Source organism: Ammospiza caudacuta, chromosome 3 (genome assembly GCF_027887145.1).
Source record: "Ammospiza caudacuta isolate bAmmCau1 chromosome 3, bAmmCau1.pri, whole genome shotgun sequence".
Lineage (NCBI taxonomy): Eukaryota > Metazoa > Chordata > Aves > Passeriformes > Passerellidae > Ammospiza > Ammospiza caudacuta.
Genome location: NC_080595.1, coordinates 58,158,600 through 58,178,298, shown reverse-complemented (window position 1 = coordinate 58,178,298; position 19,699 = coordinate 58,158,600). Strand labels below are relative to the sequence as shown.

General features: G+C 37.0%; 1 protein-coding gene across 1 annotated transcript in view; it reads left to right on the top strand.

Annotated features, from left to right (window-relative positions):
- SCAF8 (SR-related CTD associated factor 8) overlaps positions 1-19,699 on the top strand; it is an 87,742-nt gene that overhangs the window by 4,422 nt on the left and 63,621 nt on the right. Inside the window, exons 2-3 of the mRNA XM_058802080.1 lie at positions 15,946-16,029; positions 17,505-17,549. Coding sequence (XP_058658063.1) covers positions 15,946-16,029; positions 17,505-17,549 — 129 coding nt within the window. The remainder of the gene's footprint in view (positions 1-15,945; positions 16,030-17,504; positions 17,550-19,699) is intronic.

Sequence of the window (19,699 nt, the reverse complement as noted above, 5' to 3'; positions counted from 1 at the left end):
TGATTCCTTTCACAAACGCCTTGTGTGCTTGAATGAAAAGCTCAGATTCTCTTGTCTGTGCAGTTGGGTGCTGATACTTTCATACAAGGGAATTGAATAGAAAACTGAAGTGTCATCATGGAGACCTGGAATATCTGCCATCTTAAAGTGGGATGCACACAAAGTGCTGTAAGGTTAAGGTAGTGATTACGATTTGTTTAAAGAGTGGTGTGGGTTGCTGTGTCTTTCCTAGGGTGTGAGAGTCATAATTAAAACTTCTGCAGCATTGCTAGGTTGGTGTTGAGCCGTTATTGACAATTAAAATGGTTCTCTTTGCATAGTTCATCATAAAATACACTGAGCTTCTGGTGTGCATTATGCTTTTGAGAGTCAAGTAAGATGATGCATAAAGTGGCTGTTGCTGCTTTTGGGTTCACTTGTCATTCTGAAATTGATCAGAGATAGAGATGTGGCAGACACTGATCATTTACTGGTAATGCTGTTGTCTCTATACTTCATTTGTGCTTCATTTTATGTTGTCCACCTTTATCATGACAATTCTTTGGAGGGTGTATTTTGAGAGTCAGTGAGGAACAGTTCAGTGGCCTACAATTTCAGAAATGTGACCCTTGGAAATGACCCACATCTTAAATACTGAACATTGGAGTATGGGTGCATAAAAATACAGAAGGCTAAACTAAATATTCTATTTCAGACTACCTTATTTAAATGGCGTATTCTAAGTCAACGAGGCGGGTTTTTCATGAAAGAATGCCAGTTGACGCTAAAAAATGCTAAATGGTATGCCTCATGGAGATGCTAAATAGAGATTGATGCTGAATAGCTGGGGAAAGTGGGGAAAAAAGGGATTCTCTGTAAAATGAGCAGCCAGGGCTTTGATTAGTAAAAGTAGATACTAACAGTTATATTGAGAAACAGTGAGAAGACACATAAGCTACTACCTGTCAAGATATTTTTCTTGGATTCTGCTGCATGTTTCATGTTGGCTGAAGCACCTGAAACATCTACAGGTTTTTTTTCCTAGCTGCTGTGACAATGGCACAACCTCTATCTGTTTTGTCTGTCACTATATTTTAGAGAACTGCCTTCTTTCATATCCTCTGCTGTTCAAAGGACTCTGCAGCTGTGATAAGTTTAAAACTTTCTTTTTTGTTTATCTGCTGCCTCATTTATAGTCAGATACTTGTAAATTCTATTGTAACAAATTGGGATGTGAACTTCTGGTTTACTTTTGTCTTTTGTCAGAAGAAAAAGTGATACGTGCATCTGCAGACGAAAAGTTGTTTCTGTGTTTCATTCTTAACCTCTGGGTTGGATGTGAAAAACGTCTTCCATTTTAGTTGGCTGTATAATCCTGTAGTGTTTCTCAAAAAAAAAAAAAAAAAAGCATGGATATTTACACGAATTCCCTTAAGATGCAACAAAATATGTTGCAAACTAACAAGAATTTGTTAGTTTCCTGTTTACTGTCAGGAGCATTAGGAGCAGTGTCAGTGAAATGTAAGTATTTTACTCTGTTGTTTCCCAGCAAGAATTGAACTTTGCTGGCTCTCAATGATTTTTTTAAGAGTGTAGGGAAAGTTCTTTTCAAGATACAGTAAATATTAAATTGATGTTCACCTGGTTAAATGTCTCCATGGTGCTGAATAAATATTTACAGTTTTAATATCACACTTTTGAAGACTGATCTGACCTTTGATTTTCATTAGCCACAGAAACTTGACTTCTGGTCTTGTAAAGACATGCTCATGCAAGTGTGTGTTAAAGGCCCGAAATGTTAGGGTTTGGTTTTATTTTGGTGCATGTCTTGCTCTAGAACCTAATTTCTTTAGTGAAACAGTATAGGACAGACATTGATAGGTTTTCAGTCTTAGATACATAGACTTTAAATTTGTTCTTAAACTGTGATCTAGATCAGATCCTTGTGAGCCTGGAGCAGTTGAGTAGATCTCCAGATGCTGCAAACTCTCTGGAGTTGTAACTGGATAGTTACAAGTACTGATCCTACTTGCTACTCATTTAGAGAGCAGCAAGCCATTTTGCAGTTTAAAACAAATGCCCTTTTGAACTCTTACACCTTCAGATCATTTGATTGTCATCTGCTTACCAAGATTATACCTGGGGCTACAGTCTTTGACAGAGTACTTAAAATTATCTTAACAAGTCTTGTTTGAATATGCCACTATTCGAGCTGTGCCCCATCCTTGGAAGTGTTACAGGCTAAGTTGGATGGGACTTAAAGCAACTTGGGCTAGTGGAAAGTGTCCCTGCCCATAGCAGGGAGGTTGGAACTGGACGACCTTTAAATTCTCTTCCAACCCAAACCATTCTGTGACCAACAGTGTGTCTTCCTATGGCAGTTGTAGAAGTGGAGTCTGGTAATCCAGATGGCTTTCTTATGGGAAAAAAGCCATTCAGAACAGAACTTTTTGGTAAGGCAGGTTAAAAAATACTTTAAGGTACTTAAGTTACTCCCATGTTTTTTCACTTAGGAGGAGGTCTTCTATTTTCTTGTCTGTGAAATGAATTCATCATTTTACCTCTGGACAGCCACCAAAGAAATTCATCCCGGGTGGCTCCTTCAGCCTTGGTTACAGCCCACATTCATGGCTCACTGGTGTAATTCCATTGTGAGGCCCAGGACAGAGGTGCATAATTGGCTGTTCATATGTGTAGTCAGAGTTCAGTGACCTTGGCTTTGAAAGTTCAAAACCAAAAACAACTTCTGAAAAAAGTTCCAAACAATATTAGTCCTTGTTCCTGTTTGGAACTTTTTGTAAGTTGTACGTGTATTTCTATTCTTCCATTTTTTCAATTCTTTGGAGCTACCTTCTGCAGTATTTCTCAGGAGCACTGACACAGCTGTGGTTGGGTAGGTAATTTTATTAACCTTATTCAGGAGTTGCTTCTTCACTTTAGGGTACATGTTCTTTGAGGCAAAAACACAATGTCCAGTTACTGCTGTACTAGTACTTATTTTACCTGTTCTTGCCATACGTACTGACCAAAAGGAGACATTTTTATAAGTAGAATTTAAAATGTTAACATTTGGAGGAAATAAGAAGAAATTAGTGCATTGTCACTGTGACCCTCTCTCTATCAGATTTACCCCTACTAGAAGTGCATATTTCTTGTAATAACCTGCTGTTTCTGCTGTTAGGCTTTTGGGAAGTGAGCTGGCATTTGTACAAAGGTGATTACTATGGATATACAACAACTTATTTTGCTTCCACTTCTTTTTGCCAGAGTTTACTTGCATAACTTAGCTGGTTTTACTGGGTACAGTCTTTGATTGTATGAGGTTTTTCTTTTTTCCTGTCCCTGGTTATATGAGTGAGTGGCTGGTGCTTTGACATTCAGAAATATAATGCATGTGTTTAGTTTACTAAACTACACGTGTGGAAAATGAGGCTTGGCACCTTTGTTAATGTGTCTGCTGTTGATAGTTTTGAGGGTTGGCAGAGAGTGTTCTGGTTCTCATTTAAAATGAAGGCACAAAAGAAGATGTGCCCCAAAGAAGGGTGGTAGAGCTAAGATCCAGGAGCAAGGAATGGTGGTTTGGGTGGATGGTGGCTGAGCAGTAAAAAGTGGAGGGTAGCAACACCTGAGAGGTTGAAGCCACCTATTTTGTAGCCTTGAGCTTCTTTATTATAACATACTGTTTATAACATTAGTTTTGAAAGATTGAAGTAAATAGTGCTTTATAAAAAATTATAACAGCTGAACAAGGTGCACTGCCTTTATGCAAGGAGGTGAATAGCTGTCTTATGTATTTGAATTGAAATTTATTATTGAAATAGCATGCATTTTTGGGAAAGGTAATTTAGAAGATCCATCATCTTGAGTGGTTCAGTCTAGAGCTCAGTGTTTCCAAATAATTAGTTTAGAGTTGAGTGCTGAAGGTTTCCATACTTTTTTTTTTTGTTCTCCATCTTCAGTATTTATTAGTTACTTTCAAAATCCTAAGTAGAATTAATTATGTGCATTCTTTGCTTTCCACCCCTATTATTCTATCGTTTGTTTTTTCTGTAAAATGCAAAATACTGTAAATTGCTCTCACTATAAAACTCTTGGTTTAAAAATGTTGGCCTTGTAGCAGGACTTTAAGGAGCTCTCAGTGCATAATTTAGAAATCAGTATGATAGATAAAAATATGATTCTAATATTTTGCTAGTGATGTGATTGCAGTTTTAAAAAGAGAAATATTCATACTTATAAATGTTTTTGGCTTTTTCATAGGGTAAGAGCTTAGAATATATTAACCAGATTGTTGGAAACCAGTGGAAAGACCTGACCAAATCAAATCAAATCAAATCAGACTCTTTCAGAATACCAAATCTCCCATATGTATTAAAAACCACAGCTGGTTCATATGAAAATTAATAGCTTCAGATAACATGTTGATCTTCAGAACTTGTTACCAGATGTGTAGTAGTAACCACTTGCTGCTTAATTTTCACAAGAGTGAAGTGGAGCACTTAAGCACTTAACAGGAAATGAAGACCATTTATATGACAAGTGTATTGGTTGGAGAAATCCAATCCAGTACAAACTGGATTACATTTTAAAAAAAATTTGAATCATTAACTTTCATTGTGAATGCAGGGGTTTTAAACTATATCCAAGGAGATATTTTGAAATCAACACAAGACAGATTTTGTCATGAGTTCTAAAAACAGTTGGCAGAGAAAATGTGTGAGTCTGATTTTCAAAATGTTTAAGATCTGTTCCTATATTTCATATCTCAGAATTGTAGAGGTATGATTGTAGTTAGGTTTCTCTGAGGCTTTTAACTGCATTGTGCCATACTTTACCAAACTAGTGCATTACAACAAGGACAGAGGGTACTTCTCCAGTGTGAGCAGCCCCCAAGCTCACATCTGGATATCTGTGAAGATTGACATTGTGGCAGAAGCTGATCCATTTTCCTCTTGATCTAGAATTAGCTATATAATAATGATAAAATGTTAGTGATGGAAATTAGCCGTATGGCAGGAAAGATGAGAAAATTGCTTGAAGTGAAATGCTTCTGTTATTTTCCTTGTTTCCTTGTGTGATACTCTTAACTGGATTTTTTGTCAATCCTTCCTTTCTGTGATTGGGAGTTCAGGCATTGGTGAAGTGCTCACTCTCACCTACCTATTTCATTTGGTCCATTTTGGTCTTTCTAAGCTTTTTGTTCCCATGCAGCAAACACCCCAAGTTACTCTGAAGAGAAAAAGGGGAATTGTGTTTGATGACTTAAAAATGCCTAAGAGCAAGTGGAGCATGTTCTAGAGACTATATGAAGTAAGCATCTGTTTTGCAGTTGTGTGGAGTTCAGGAAAGTGGAGCCAAATCCAGGTAGTTTCTTTACATTCCGGTTTTATGTTCATATTTGTACAAAGCAGACTGTACTAAGAGTACTTTGAAGCTTTCTTTGAAAGGAGTAATGGTGAGGGTTTAAAGAAAATGGTAAATGGGCTGGTGGGTCAGAAATGTAAAAACTAAAATGGAATTTTGTCATTCCATCTCAAATTGTTTAGGTTCAGTAAACTTGAAAGTCATAGTTGTGTTTTCTTAAGACAAAAGAAGTAGGAGAAGCACTAGACAAGTGCAGCAGTGGTAACACCTGACTTCATGAGCTGGTGTCTGATGGGCTGAGGGACTGCTGTGTTACCTTTGCATCCTACTTCACTTAGTTGCTTGTGTAGTAGCTGGCATGAATATTTAAATGCCCTCTTTAAACATAAATAGTGTATAATGCAGCTGATGTGTAGAGAGAGGCTGAGTTTTTGTCATGAGTGTTGTTGGTTGCTTTAAAAATTTTTTTAAGAACATGCACTTAGATATCAAGAAAATGCACTATTTTTTAATGTTTCCTAATTAAAACCATGTGTCATGCGCTTTGTTTATGAAAACAGTTGTATTAAGGGAGTGGCTGTTGTCCTGGAACCCACTTGTTCTATACTTTTTTAATGTTGAATTTTGGCAATTCATCTTGGTTGATAACTGAAAGAATAGAATTTTTTTTTTTTTTTTTACAAACTTAAATACCGTATGCTGGAAGGAGTATCTGCCATTCTGGTCATCCTGCATGCACATGTACGGTATATATTTTAACATTTACATTCAGCTCTGAGGGTAACAAAGTGCTGACAGGTTTTGAATAACAGTTCTCACAGGTAGGTCCTACTCAGCATCAAGTTAAAATCCTACTCACTGAGAGATCAGGGCATGCACTTTGAGTAACTTTGCCAAGAAATTTAATTTCAGGAAAGTGTATAAAATGTAACCTAATAGAAATTTGTTGATAAGTGTCTTTTTTTTTTAGCAATAAATAACAATACTCTTTTCTTGTTCTCTACTGTGTGTTGATATTAATATTTAGTAAGCAATTCAGTGACTATTTCTGTATTTCCAATTGGATTTTATTTATTTTAATGCTATTGAAATATGAAATAAATTAAACTGATTTATTAAGATAGTATGTATTTGGCTTGACTTCTAACTATTTATTTTGGGTTTTCTGCATTGAAATTGCAGATACTTGTTAGTATGTATGATGTCTGGTTAGTGTCATGTCATTACTTGATGTCTTTTTAATGTTGTATCCTGGTAGCAGGCAGAGAAAAGTTCAAAAATATTTCTGTAGAGGGATTTGTAACTGATATCCCTCACACTGGTCATTATCTCATGCTTAAGAGATGGGCTGAGTCCTGGTCTATCAGCATCAAAATGTTTATTCCCTTAGCTGCTGTATCAGTGTTGCAGAGATTTGTCTCTGTGAATATCTGTTCCTTTGTATCTCATGAGACTAGAGTTGTTCACATCTTTCAAGCCTTTTAAAATTATATGGCAAAATTATATGAAAAATTATTTCCTAGCTGCTCTTCTTGTCTTTATAGGATGTGGCAGAGGTATAAAAAAAGGGATATATTATTTATGAAGCTTTTAAAATTTTAATAAAATTAGTACTGCTTTCTCTTTTGTATTCAAAATTTTGGTACAGGAACAGCTGTCTGGCTCTTTTGCCTCTTGAATAAGAGCACTGAAAGATGTTGGAATTAAGTGCTGGGCTTTGTAGAAGTGCAGTGTGCCATTGCTTCCACGGATGTGTGTAGTAACTTGCTGTGTAAGCGACTGCCCATCCTCGGGGGATGAAAGCTCATGTGCATGATGTCTGGTCTTCACTTGAGAAGCTTTAGGCTGTAGCTTAGCAGCCTGTAGTACTGCCTTGTAAACTACAGCTGTGTGCAGTAGAGTTTGCTTTTTATGGGTATTTACAGTAGATTTCACTTTTAAGTACTTCTTTCGTTACGATTGTAATCATAAAAATATTGTTTGTGATAGTGAATGATGAAAATTTGAAATGTGCTGATAAATTCCCTGACTTTTGGTAGGGCTTTTCCTGAAGACTACTTTTCTTAACAGAATTAAAGAGAAAAATATAGAGCAGAAATTCACTGCTTTATTTATAGCATCAACCTGATCTTTTGCATTTCTCCCCAAACCCAACATGTACTTTTTATAGCTCATTAGATCTTCGAGCAAGTCTGTATTTTTTCCCTCAAAATTTGGAAAGAAGACTTGGTTTATTTAAAATTATATTGGGGAAAATGAGTATTAACAATGCTGTTGACCTTTATGTACACTGGAATATTGCCTTGTATGGAGTGCCTTAGCTCTCCCATCATTACTTTTTGCTGTACAAATAATTGTACTGTTTTATCAGATAGAGGAAAATACAGATTTGTGAATATAATTAACTGGCTTTAATTGCTGGCCTGGTCCTGATACACAGATGTGCATTTCTGTAGGAAAGACATAGTCTTAGAAACCACTTTTAGCACTATTACTTTGAGCATATTAAGAATTCTAATGCTGTCTGTGTAATAAGCTGTTATGTGCTTTACATGGACATTTGGCTGTCATCTGATTCTTACTTTGCAAGAACATGACCCTAGGAATTGCTTTCATTGAGACAAGATTAGGATTTGTAGCATGTATATCTTTGTCTAGTCACTTTGTCCCTGAGGTGCCATTCATATTGAGGTCTTCCCTGTGATTTACATTAAGCATTTAATTAAACATGCATATTTCTATCAAAGATTTATTGATTGTCCCCCACCTAATTATGAAAATGCCAGCGTGTGTAGGACATGGTTGGATGGAATCATCATACAGGAAACCAGTAAAACAACTTCCCCCCACAAATACACTGTAAATTTTATCTGGTGTTTTCTTTAGCTTAAATGGGTTGAGAAGATTAATGTTAATTTTTATTTTGTAGTTTCCTGTATTGTTGGCAGTGTATTTGGAGCTGAGCATGTTCAGTCATCTAGAATGCTTGAGGCAGGCAGAATAGTCTTGTCCACAGGTTCCTAGTATAAAGTGATCATTAAACGTTCATTTACATTGAAATCAAATGTATGCTGCTGTTAAGTGTGCTGTCTTGAAAAAAACACTGGTATTTTTTACAGCAACTTGAAAGTATTCTCTTAACTTTGGCTATGCTTTTTCTCCTAGAGGAAAATAAAATTATTCCCAAAAGGTCATACAGGAATCATGCATTAATGCTCTTTCTGACTTAATTATTTAACACTTGTTTTTTCAAAACCTGGGCTAACAGTTTGAGAATGGTTTACCTTACCAGTCAGACTCCTTGTGACTTGGCACTGATTGTGTAACTCTTGCCTCATCCTCTCTTGTTTCCCCCCCCCTCCCCATTCTGTAGAATTTTAGTCTTTGTTCCTTCCTTGTCCTTGTGTGATAATGCCATTTGCCATCTACATTTAGACAGAAAATGTTTCAGCTTTAATTTTCTGAGTCATATGCCATAGTTCAAGAACGGACAGTACAAAACAAAGCTTTGTATAAATTTTAAAGTATATTTGCAGTTTTGTTGTTGTTTTTCTTTTTAATCAGAGTTTAACCTTTCAGTTTATTTTAAGTCACTCTACTTTGACTGAAGCAGCATTCTCCCAGATGTTGTGTTTGTGTTGTGGTGACTGCTTAGGAGAGTCTTTGTGTCAGAGTGACTCTTGGGTCAATACATAGATCACTGGAGCAGTGCTCTTTTATGGGCAAATATCAGGAGACTGTTTCTTCTCTCTAGATGGTAGGATAGATGGGAGATAAATTTTGGGTTGATTGAAATCAGCCTATTCTCTTTTCTGCTGTAAAATCAGTTACTAAATGAATAAGAAAAATAAATTGATCCATCAACTTGTAGGGTGGTTTTCAAATTAGGTTTTATTATGCATGTACATCATCAACAGGTGATAAATGTTCAGTGTTTGGAGAGAAATTCTCAATGCATATTTTAAAAAGAGACTCCACACAATGTGGTGCTTTCCACAACAATGCCTCAGATTTCAACAGTAAATGTTTGTACTTACTGGGTTTTCATATACGAAATGGTGCAAATACTTTCACTGCAAATCTGTAACATGAAACTTAGGAAGATAACTAGAAAAAACTTTTAATTGGTATTCAAATATCTTTTAGTAGTAATCAGATATTTAAAGATACTGATCAGTTTTTGCCTTTGAGCAAATGTTTCATATGGGTTGATGTATATCCAGAAAAGCAGTAAGTGGCTAGTAAAAGGAAGATTTTTTTTCATAATCATATGGTAGTTCAGCTTTAAAGTGTTATTTTTTAAGTTTACATATGGGTTTCTGTCTGTTCCCTTTCTTTGTTCTGCCAGCTTGTAAATATGAACTAGTCTGTTTCAAAATGTCTGAAACTTATGGCTTTACCTGGCACTTGAAGATTACAGTGTTTCACTTTCGACCCTCTAAAAAGAATTGTATTTCTACTGTGAAGAAAATGCAGCTGCTTGATGTGATAAGGCTCGAACTTCATTTGCATAAGACCTTTTAAATAGAGAGCAACATTTTATACTATCATAGAGATAGCTGACTGTAATTTATACAGTTATTTAAAAGAGTGGGTGGGTTTCATTATGGTATCAGGGCACAGACTTAGCAAGCTCATGGTGACAGTTTAGGTTCTGAGTCAATTCCCTCTGAGGCATGCCAGAGCTGTCCTTGCAGGCTAAGGAAAACCACACTGGGCAGTTTGGAACCACATCCACCAACTGGACTCTTGCATACTCCCTGCTCATCTCATATGGTGTGCTCCTTGGGTGAGGAAGATCCTTCCCAATTGATCTTCAGTGCTGAGGTTGTATTGGCATATGCCTCTCCTTAGTAATCCTGTTCACCAACTGAGGAACCTTTGTTCTTCACTTGAAAGCTTCTCCACAATTTTAGTTATCCCTGATGATTTCATGCCAGCTTTGGAGATTGTACAGTTGAGAGTGCCCTGTAGGTTATCACTGTTGCCTAAATAATGTAGATCCAAATGTCCATTTACTGCATTTACTATTGAGATTTTTCTGGTTTGCTCTTGACTTGATATCTAGAGTGCCATCTCTCATGGATCAGCAGATCTCTTTGCTGAATGGCGATAGCTTCAAGCTTCAAAGCCAGTGTCCACTACTTCCTGTGCATTTACTACTTGGTAGTGTCACCAATGTGCCTCTCCAACTTTTGAGAGTCTGACTTTGTCCTAGCCAGAATATAGAACCCACCTGGGTTCTGTTGGGACTTCCCTTTACCCTGCACCAAGTGACTGTTCAGATTGTTTGCTGGCTTTATTTAAGGACTAATTGTTTGGGTCATTTGTCATGCAAGGGCCTGTTTAGAATAGCTTAGTTTCTTGGGAGCCTTTCGTGAGAGATCTTTGGTAAATGTGTTTTGGTAGTCCAGTTGGTTTTATATTAGTGATTTCTCACTGTGCTTCTGGAGTCTTTCTGAGAAGAACAATATACTGAGATGTTGCCTTTCCTTACAACAGCTGCACGGAATTATCTGTGTCCCCACTAATACATTTCTTTGAAGTAATTTATGCTATTTTTTTAACATTTAACCTAACTGATCCATTGTTTCCTAATTCTCCCCTTGAACTCCTGTCAGAAATTCATGTTGCTTTTCCTGTCTTTCAGAGCTATAAGTTTGAGACTGCTTTAAATGAGAATTCATGAATCATAGCTACCAAGTCTTGCATTCTGGAGTTCTGTTCTAAAACTTTGTTATTTTTCACATTGTGAGCTTGTTATTTACCGTATTGTAAACACACTTCAGGATGATTCTGGTGTGGGATCAGTTTTTCCTTAGTGTATAGATTAAAAAAACAAAGGGTGTATGTATGTGTCTTTTTCTGTAGGGCTTTATCTCCTATGAGTGCTTTATCTCTTGTAAGTGCTGCTTGTCCAGGACAAGGACTTTAGTAGATTTGCAATTCCTTCCCTCTTCTGAAAAGCACTGATTTTCATGCTTTCTCCTGTTTGTTTCTCAAACTTGATTGCACTATCTTTTGCACATACATTGCCTGCCAGAGTTTATGGTCACTCCCACTCCTCCCCATGCCTTTGAATATTACTACTGATTTTCTCGAGTGTATCATTTTATTTCAGAGAGTTTCCTTGACTTTACTATTTAACCACGTTGCCTTTTTTTTCCTGGTTTATTTAAAGACTTCTTTTATGTGAGGGCAAGCTTCTGCAAATGAGCATGAGTGTCTTAGAAAACTAAGACTCTGGTCTTAGAGAGCAAACTGGTTTAGCTAAACATCTCCAGGAGATGGCACAGGAAAAATTAAACTAGGATATAAGCACAGATTTTAAAAATAATGCATGTGTCTTTAATTCCTTATTCTTCAAATTCCAAATGTTTAAAATAGTCATCTATGCTGGATGAAAAACTGAAGTTTTCATTATGAGAGAGGCAACAACCAAGTCTTGCTTCTCTAGTCAGCCTAGAATTAGAGAAAGTGGGTTTGGTGGATAGCCTGTTTGATGGATAAGGAGCTGGCTGGATGTCAGCATCCAAAGAGTTGCAATTAATGGCTACAGTGTCCAAAAGGAGACCAGTATGAAGTGGTGTCCTGCAGGTGTCCGCACTGGGATTGATATTATTTAATATCTTTTTTGATTACTTAGACAATGGGATTGAATGCAGCCTCAGCAGTGAGGTGCAATTGATGCACTTTTCAGAATGCAGTGTTTTATAGTAAATTTAAAGCATCTTGAAGACAATTAAGGAAAAATAGTTTTTGAAGAATTTTTATTTCTTTTCTTGTTTTTTTTTTTGCAGGTACTAAATTTGGGATCTGTGTGTTTTTAAAATGGCTTTTAAAATCTGTAACAGATGTAACCATTGTCCAAAAAGTCTCTCTCTGCAGAAGTACTGTTTTACTCTTTTTATTGATACCTTTCCACCACCACCTTTCCCCTTGAATTATCAGTCCTTAATGCTAAATTTGCCTGTTTGCTACCTGGAATAAAGTATCAGGATGCTGGCAACAACCCAGGTTGACCTGTTGGCTTTTGGCATATTCCTGATAAGCGGTGCTAGGATATCTGACTGCACGCAGCCGATGTCTCAGAGTCAGTTGTGTGCAACTCTTGCTTGTTTCCCAGCCATGTGTGGTGGCTTCCTTGATACTTTGAACTGTCCCATTAGGGCATTAGGGCAGATTATTTCAGAGCTGATGGCCTGGTCAGGTGTGGTCCCTGTGAGTATCTGTGTGAGTCAGTGGTTCTCCCTCCTTACAGCTGTATGTTTTGTAGGTAAAGGAGCTCCTGTGCCAATCCCATCTGGGACTGTTTTTAGATTGACAAGCTTGGCTTCTTGAATCTAGGCTGATTTCACATTTGCTCATGTACTTGTAAATTGCTTTTACTGATGAGTATTTCGGGCTTGAGAATGCTGACCAGGAACACCCAAAATGACTCTACTAAGAAACACTATACAAACAAAAAGTTTCTGGTGCTATGATGTTCCCAGAAGTAGTTTAGTTGTAGTTGCACAACATCCAGCCAAACAGTAGCCAGGATGAGTGATTACATTTTGGTAATTACCTGTGAGCAACTGGAAGCTGAACAGTGAGCTGCAAAACTCACTGTCTCCCACAGCACACTCCTGGAAAAGTGGGCAGCCCACAGCTTGGACAGGAGCACTCTTTGCTGGATTAGCAAATGGCTGGATGGCTGAGCCCAGAGAGTAATGGTGAACGGTGCTGCCTCCAGCTGGTAGCCTGTCACCAGTGGTGTCCCTCAGGGGTCGGTGCTGGGGCCAGTTCTCTTCAGTATTTTTATTGATGGCATGGATGAGGAGATTGAGTCATCAGTAAATTTGCAGATGGCACTAAGCTGGGAGCGTGGGTTGATCTGTTGGAAGGTGGGAGGGCTCTGCAGAGAGACTTGGAATGGTTGGATGGATGGGCAGAGTTTAAGAGGATGAAGTTTAAGTCCAAGTGCCGAGTCCTGCATTTTGGCCACAATAACCCCCTGCAGCATTATAGGCTGGGGATGGTGTGGCTGGACAGTGCCTAGGCGGAAAAGGACCTGGGGATGCTGGTCCACAGCTGGCTGGACATGAGTCAGCAGTGTGCCCAGGGGACCAAGAAGGCCACTGGCATCCTGGCCTGTGGCAGGAATAGTGTGGCCAGCAGGACCAGGGTGGTCATCCCTGTTCTTGGCGCTGGTGAGGCCACACTGTGAGTGCTGTGTCCTGTTCTGGGCCCCTCTGTTTAGCGAGGGCATTGAGACACTTCTTGAACATTTCCAGAGGAGGGCAGCGAGGCTGGTGAGGGACTTGGAACACGAGCCCTATGAGGAACAGCTGAGGGAGCTGGGGATGTTTAGCTTGGAGAAAAGGAGACTTGGGGTGGCCTTACCTCTCTCTACAACTCCCTGAAAGGTGGCTGTAGTCAGCTGGGGGTTGGTCTCTTTCACCAGGCAGCAACTGACAGAATCAGAGGACACAGTCTTAAGCTGCACCAAGGGTTGGATATTAGGAAAAATTTTTTTATAGAAAAAGTGATAAAGTACTGGAGTTGTCTGCCCAGGGAGGTGGTGGCATCACCATCACTGGATGTGTTTGAAAAAAGGCTGGATGTGGTACTTGATGCCATGGTTTAGTTGTGTTAGGGCATGGGTTGGACTCGATGATCTTGAGGGTCTTTTCCAACCTTGTGATTCTGTGAAAACAGAAGAAACTGATTAGTGGCTTGGGTTTGTGTCTCTCTTCTCTCTTTTCCCTGTGATGGTGAAGAGCATTCATATACCTACATTTTAGAAATGTATTGATTTTTGTCATGTGAGCAGCATGTAAATAATTCAGAATATTTTGCAACAGCAATTAGCATTAGCATTAGTGAGAAGTAGTAACAGTTATTTTAAAAGTGGATGTCTAGCTGTGAAGTGGTTATAATTTCACAGTTTTAATGGAGATCCTTTCAAGCTGAGAAGACAGACACTTATGCTTGGACAAACCTTTTTTGTTTCACTTTGTGTTTTGACAGCTACAGGAGGTTTTGGTTAAAACTGGTTTTGACAGGAAAGGATAGAAAAAAAGTACCTCGTTTACAAGGAGAACAAATCCTTGTCTCTTGGAAACTCAAGTATGATGAAAGAATATCTACTTATTACCTTGAGCAATAAATTATTATAAGCAACTTGGGGAGCATGACCTAAATTTAAGATTGTCTAATCCTTTCCACTGTGTGATCCTGTTCAGTCTTACAGTTTGCTTTATTAAATATAAAAAATTCTGAACTATGTTTTCTGAGCTAGCAGTTTGCCACAAATTGAGAAAATATTAGGAAGTTAAAGATATTGTAAATATCTGTATGGATATTAATCTGGTTCATTATATTGCATTTCTCAAGCTCTATAGGAGAGGAGAAAGGGTTTTGGCTTTATTTCTGTTTCAATTACTGTTTTATGGAAAAACTGCAATTTTTCCTGTTTTTTAGAAAGGAAATAAAAATTTGGTTATGGATGATCATTCCTCTTATCAGAACTACATTTTTGAACTAAAATGCTTCTAAACGTGTTGTAAACAAAAATAAAATATAAGTTAAGGATGTCCTTAAATCAGGTTTGGCACTTTGTGTCTGGTGTTTTTATGCCTGAAAGTAGCAAACATCAGCCAGTCCCTTCTCTTATAACACTTAGACCTGAGGGAGAAAATAACAGCATTTTGTTCAAAATCATATATTGTAGATAATCAGAGATTTTCACAACAAGTAAATAGCTTTGGGGAGGAGTTACTTCTAATTACAACCCATCAGTCATAGCTGTGAATTTAGTTAAAGTTTCACTGTGCAACAAATTTGTGATGAATACCTGTCATGCTGGATTGTTTCTGCTGAGAGATGTATGTACCAGTCAAATGAGCACAGTTAATGCTGCATCCAGGGAGAGCATTGTTGCAAAACTACACTGCCTGTGTGCTCTGGATTTTTTGCTGTTAGATATAAGTGGAGTTAAGATGCTCTGCTTGAAATTGAGAACACAGCTGGATTTTTGCTTAAACATTTGTAATACTTTCTATATGTTACTTTCCTGGGTTAATGCAGTGAATGAATGAAGTCTATTCTTTTTACAGTCTGTTTAAAGTGTCAAATTGCTACATGCTCATGCTCTCTGGGCTTGATTTTGTTGTTGTTCGTTTGTTTAATGGAAAATGAAAAGACCAGATTCAGCAGGCATATGATGATGAATATACTAAGTTAAGGTTTTGTTGTGCTTCCATAAAGGTAGTCAAGTATATCAGTCTTTGCCCTGGAAAACTTAGTAAGAGCTACTGTATTTGCATGTTTGAAGTATTTATTTTGTAACTTCACCTGAAATGCCTCCAGTATGTAGTGCTGGTGAAGCTAGGTGTATATATAGGGACCATTGCAAAGAAGAACCTGCTCTCCTTTAAGCATTTTGAATCTTACATTATATGTTATTGACCTTTTTTTTTTTCTTAAATTGGAATGTCTTTTCTTGCTTAATACATAACATCCACTGAAAATTAGAAATTATATTTTCTTGTGGAAAAATAATGTATTCTGCTTACAATTCTGCAGATTATATTTCTAATAGTGTTTTTTTTCTTGCAGTTGTACTCGCTAAATGATTATAAGCCACCCATTTCTAAAGCTAAAATGACACAGATCACCAAGGCAGCAATCAAGGCTATAAAGGTATGAAACCAGTTATCTTCTTTTGTCCTCTTTTACATTTCTCATGTATGTCAAAATAATTTTGTGAAATAGTCTAAAGAATTTGCTTCAGAACTTTCCACCTCCCTTGTGCTTACAATTTCCAAGTTACGTTCATATGTGATATCCAGGAATACAGCAGAAGGCTGAAAGTGGTGTGTGACTTTCATTTCCTGGTTGTCATATGTGAGAATTATACCAATTTATCTCCATCTGAATTCCATCAGATCTGAAAGACAGGGCTTTTTCCTTAGTTTACAAAGGAAACACTGACATGCCTGTTAACAGATGAATAAATAGAAAATTGCAATTCACCCTTCCTTCTCCCCTCTCTCCCTCCCTCCCCAAAATTTATGCATGCCTTTGGATCAATACAACTGTTCATTTTTCTGAATTCCTAGCATGCCTTTTCATGGATATTATTCATAGATTTCAGTTTTCTTGTTGCTTGGATACAAATTGTCTTTAAGTTCAAGTTTTAGTACACTCATTAAAGATTATTCCTGCCACAAAGTAAAACTAATTGCTAAACAACAGCACAGCAGAAAAAGTCACTGAAAAATGGTGAAGGAAGTATGCCACTAGTGTTAAGCATTAAAACAAATAGAAACTCAGTGAGGGCTGGAGAGGTAGAAAAGAGGATAGACCAAACTTATGCTTTTCCTATCTGCATTCCTTTACGGACAATGCAGATATGTTTTCAGATAATGAAATCCATATTGGTGTTTTGTGTAATTGGGAAAGGGTAATTTGATGGCTGAAGAGTGAAATTCAGTGGTTTTCTTAAGTATGTCTGTAAGTTAAAGCCTGTGTGTTGCTATAGAATGGAAATGCTGAAAACTTGTATTGAACTTAAGCAGTAAATCATAACAGATGGTTCTATTAATTAAACAATTAAATTATGCCCAAATGTTTTATTATGTACTCAACTTGGAAATCCTACTTCCTCTCTTACCATTTCAATGATAACATTTAATTGTGCAAGTGGTTATTGCAATTATTGACATGATTTAGAGCCATTGTGATTATATGTGAGATTAAAAAAAACAACTCCATGAAAGACATGCAAACGTTAAAGAAAAAGTAGCAGTCGATGCTATAAATTAATGAAATGCAGAGAAGTTGTATTTTTAGTAACATTAGGTGAACATCTTCAGTCATGTACAGTAAAATAACCATGTGTTTTGGTGGAACAATTAGATTATTCTCCTTGGTCTCAATAAATAAGCATGCTATTTAAGAAATCCAGTGTAAAAAACCTTCAAGAAAAAGAAGAAACACTCTTTTATAGGCTATTAAGTATTTTAAGGAAGTTTGCATGTTCAGCTGTGGATATTGGATTGCTATCTAATAATCCAAAGTTTCTGCTTCTGGTTTTGCTATCAATGTAGCAACATACTTGAACAGGTATATGTGTCTTCATATTTTCTCTATTGAAATACTATTGTATTTTTCAGTTCTACAAGCATGTTGTACAGAGTGTTGAGAAGTTCATTCAAAAGGTAAGTCAGTCAAGTGGGGGTTTAGGTTCACATATAGAATAATATTAGTTAGCACTTACTAGTTCATCTCCATTTTTAGTGGCATTCAGTTTCTGCTAATAATTGGCAGCAGATCATAACTCATGATACAGAATGACAAATACTTTGTTCTCATTTTGTCCTTTGATCTGAATCACTGTGAGTACTGTTTTAGGACGGCTTCTGTGTGTATTTATTTAATGTTAAAAGAGACTGTCAGTGAACAGCTAACAGCAAAACAATTGACAGTTGTTTGGCTGGTGACAGGTGCTTTTGCTTTTCTGCCAGGTTTTCCCATTGATTTTAAAGCTGAAGGGAAGATGACCTTCAGCCTCATCTTTTTTGTAGCAGGAGATGTAGCATTTCAATTGGTGGTTCTTGCTAGTAAATTAAAACAAAAAAATTTATATGGCTAGATTAGAATTACTTTTTGGGAAGATGGTAGTATTAATTTAATGATTCTTTCTAGCAAAGAAATTTATAGCACTTTCTTTTCTTGCAACAGTTAATTATTTTTGGGTAAAACTGCATTTTACTTCCAGTTGGAAATGCATGGATTCGAATTTGTGAGTCTTCTTTCCTTATCTGTGTTGTACCTGATTGTTCAGTTGGTCATTTTGGTACTGAATTTCTTCACTCTTTGTAAATAGCAGTAAATTATTATCAAATTGAAATTTAGTTTTGACAAGCTAGAGAAGTTAGGCTGTTAAGGTTGCAATTTTGGATGCAATTTTCCTTCTGTTACTGTTTTTACAAAGCAGTCTGAATTGTTCTGTATTAGTAACCCGTCTTCCTCATTAACTTTTATTCCTTGTTGCTCTGTGTTGCCTTTTTACAGTGACTGGGCAGTGTAAACAGGTTTCAGCTTCAGCCTGGTGTTTTTATCTGTCTCAGAACTATTTATCAATTAAATATTTAGGTACTGGTACATCAGTCCTATGTGAACAAAGTGTCATATACGTGTTTCAAAGCAGTAGTAAAGACAGGTAGTATACTTTATCAACATTGCTAGTTTTTTTGTCAAGTAGTTGTCTTTTGGGTCCTTGACTCTGACTTCTTCCATCTCTGAGACAGGGATCACTACCCTTTGATCCCTGTTCAATGCTGCAGGTAAACACAGGAGGAGAAGAGCAGGAATACATATTATTCATCTCTGACCAGTAAAACTTTGCAGTTCCATGTCCTGAAATTAGCTCAGAATTGTCTGACTTCCAACAGTGCTTTTTAGTTCCAGTGGATGTGATTGGCAGTTCAGTATTCATAGGCACAAGAGAAGTTTTACACTCTGCATGAATGAATGGCAGTTTGTCAGGATTGGGACTGGTTGTTCATGACCCTTCCACAAGCTACTTTGAGTTATCTTTGCATGCCTTCAGTGTCCAGTACTGGTCGATGAGGAAGCTCTGCACTGTTCATTGCTGATTAGAGAAGGCAGATGTACATTTTGATTGATAACCTTGTTAATGATCGCCCTGGATTAGATGATTCGCCTTAGTGGTCTTGCTGAGGGGTTTTTAATTATTTCATGAACAATTTAGTGAAATGTGCAACTTATTAATAACTTTAAATAAGAAGTTTTTGCTTTACTAGAATGAGAGATAAGCAGATGAAAGCTAAGTATTTGATATTAAAGGGCTTAAATTGTATATTTGGAGACTAATTGGATGTTTTCTGCGAGCAGTTACTTCAAGTTAAAGCTCAAGATGACTAAATCTTCCATTAAAGTCTGCTGTAGACTTGACCAGAATGATGTCAATGCCATCTCAGATAGTTTGCACTTCATCCTTCACAGCTCCAGTATTTTATTTTGTAATTTCATGACGTTACTGAAACTTCAGATAAAATAGTTGCTCGTGACTTTCTTAATTTTGTGCCACTTAACACACTGGTCTATTGTTATTTTGGTCAACTGCTTTATTCTTTGGCAGAAGATCACTTCAGGTGTCAAATGATCACATTTCATATATGTGAGGTTATTCCATTGGAGAGCCAGATTTAATTTCTTTGAGTAATCAAATTACATTATTGATTACTCACCCAGAAAATAAGTAAATATTAGTGTGTAAAGGCTGTTCCATCTGAGATTAGGGATATGCAGGTTCACTGCCCCAGTTTTAATTTTTATTTAATTT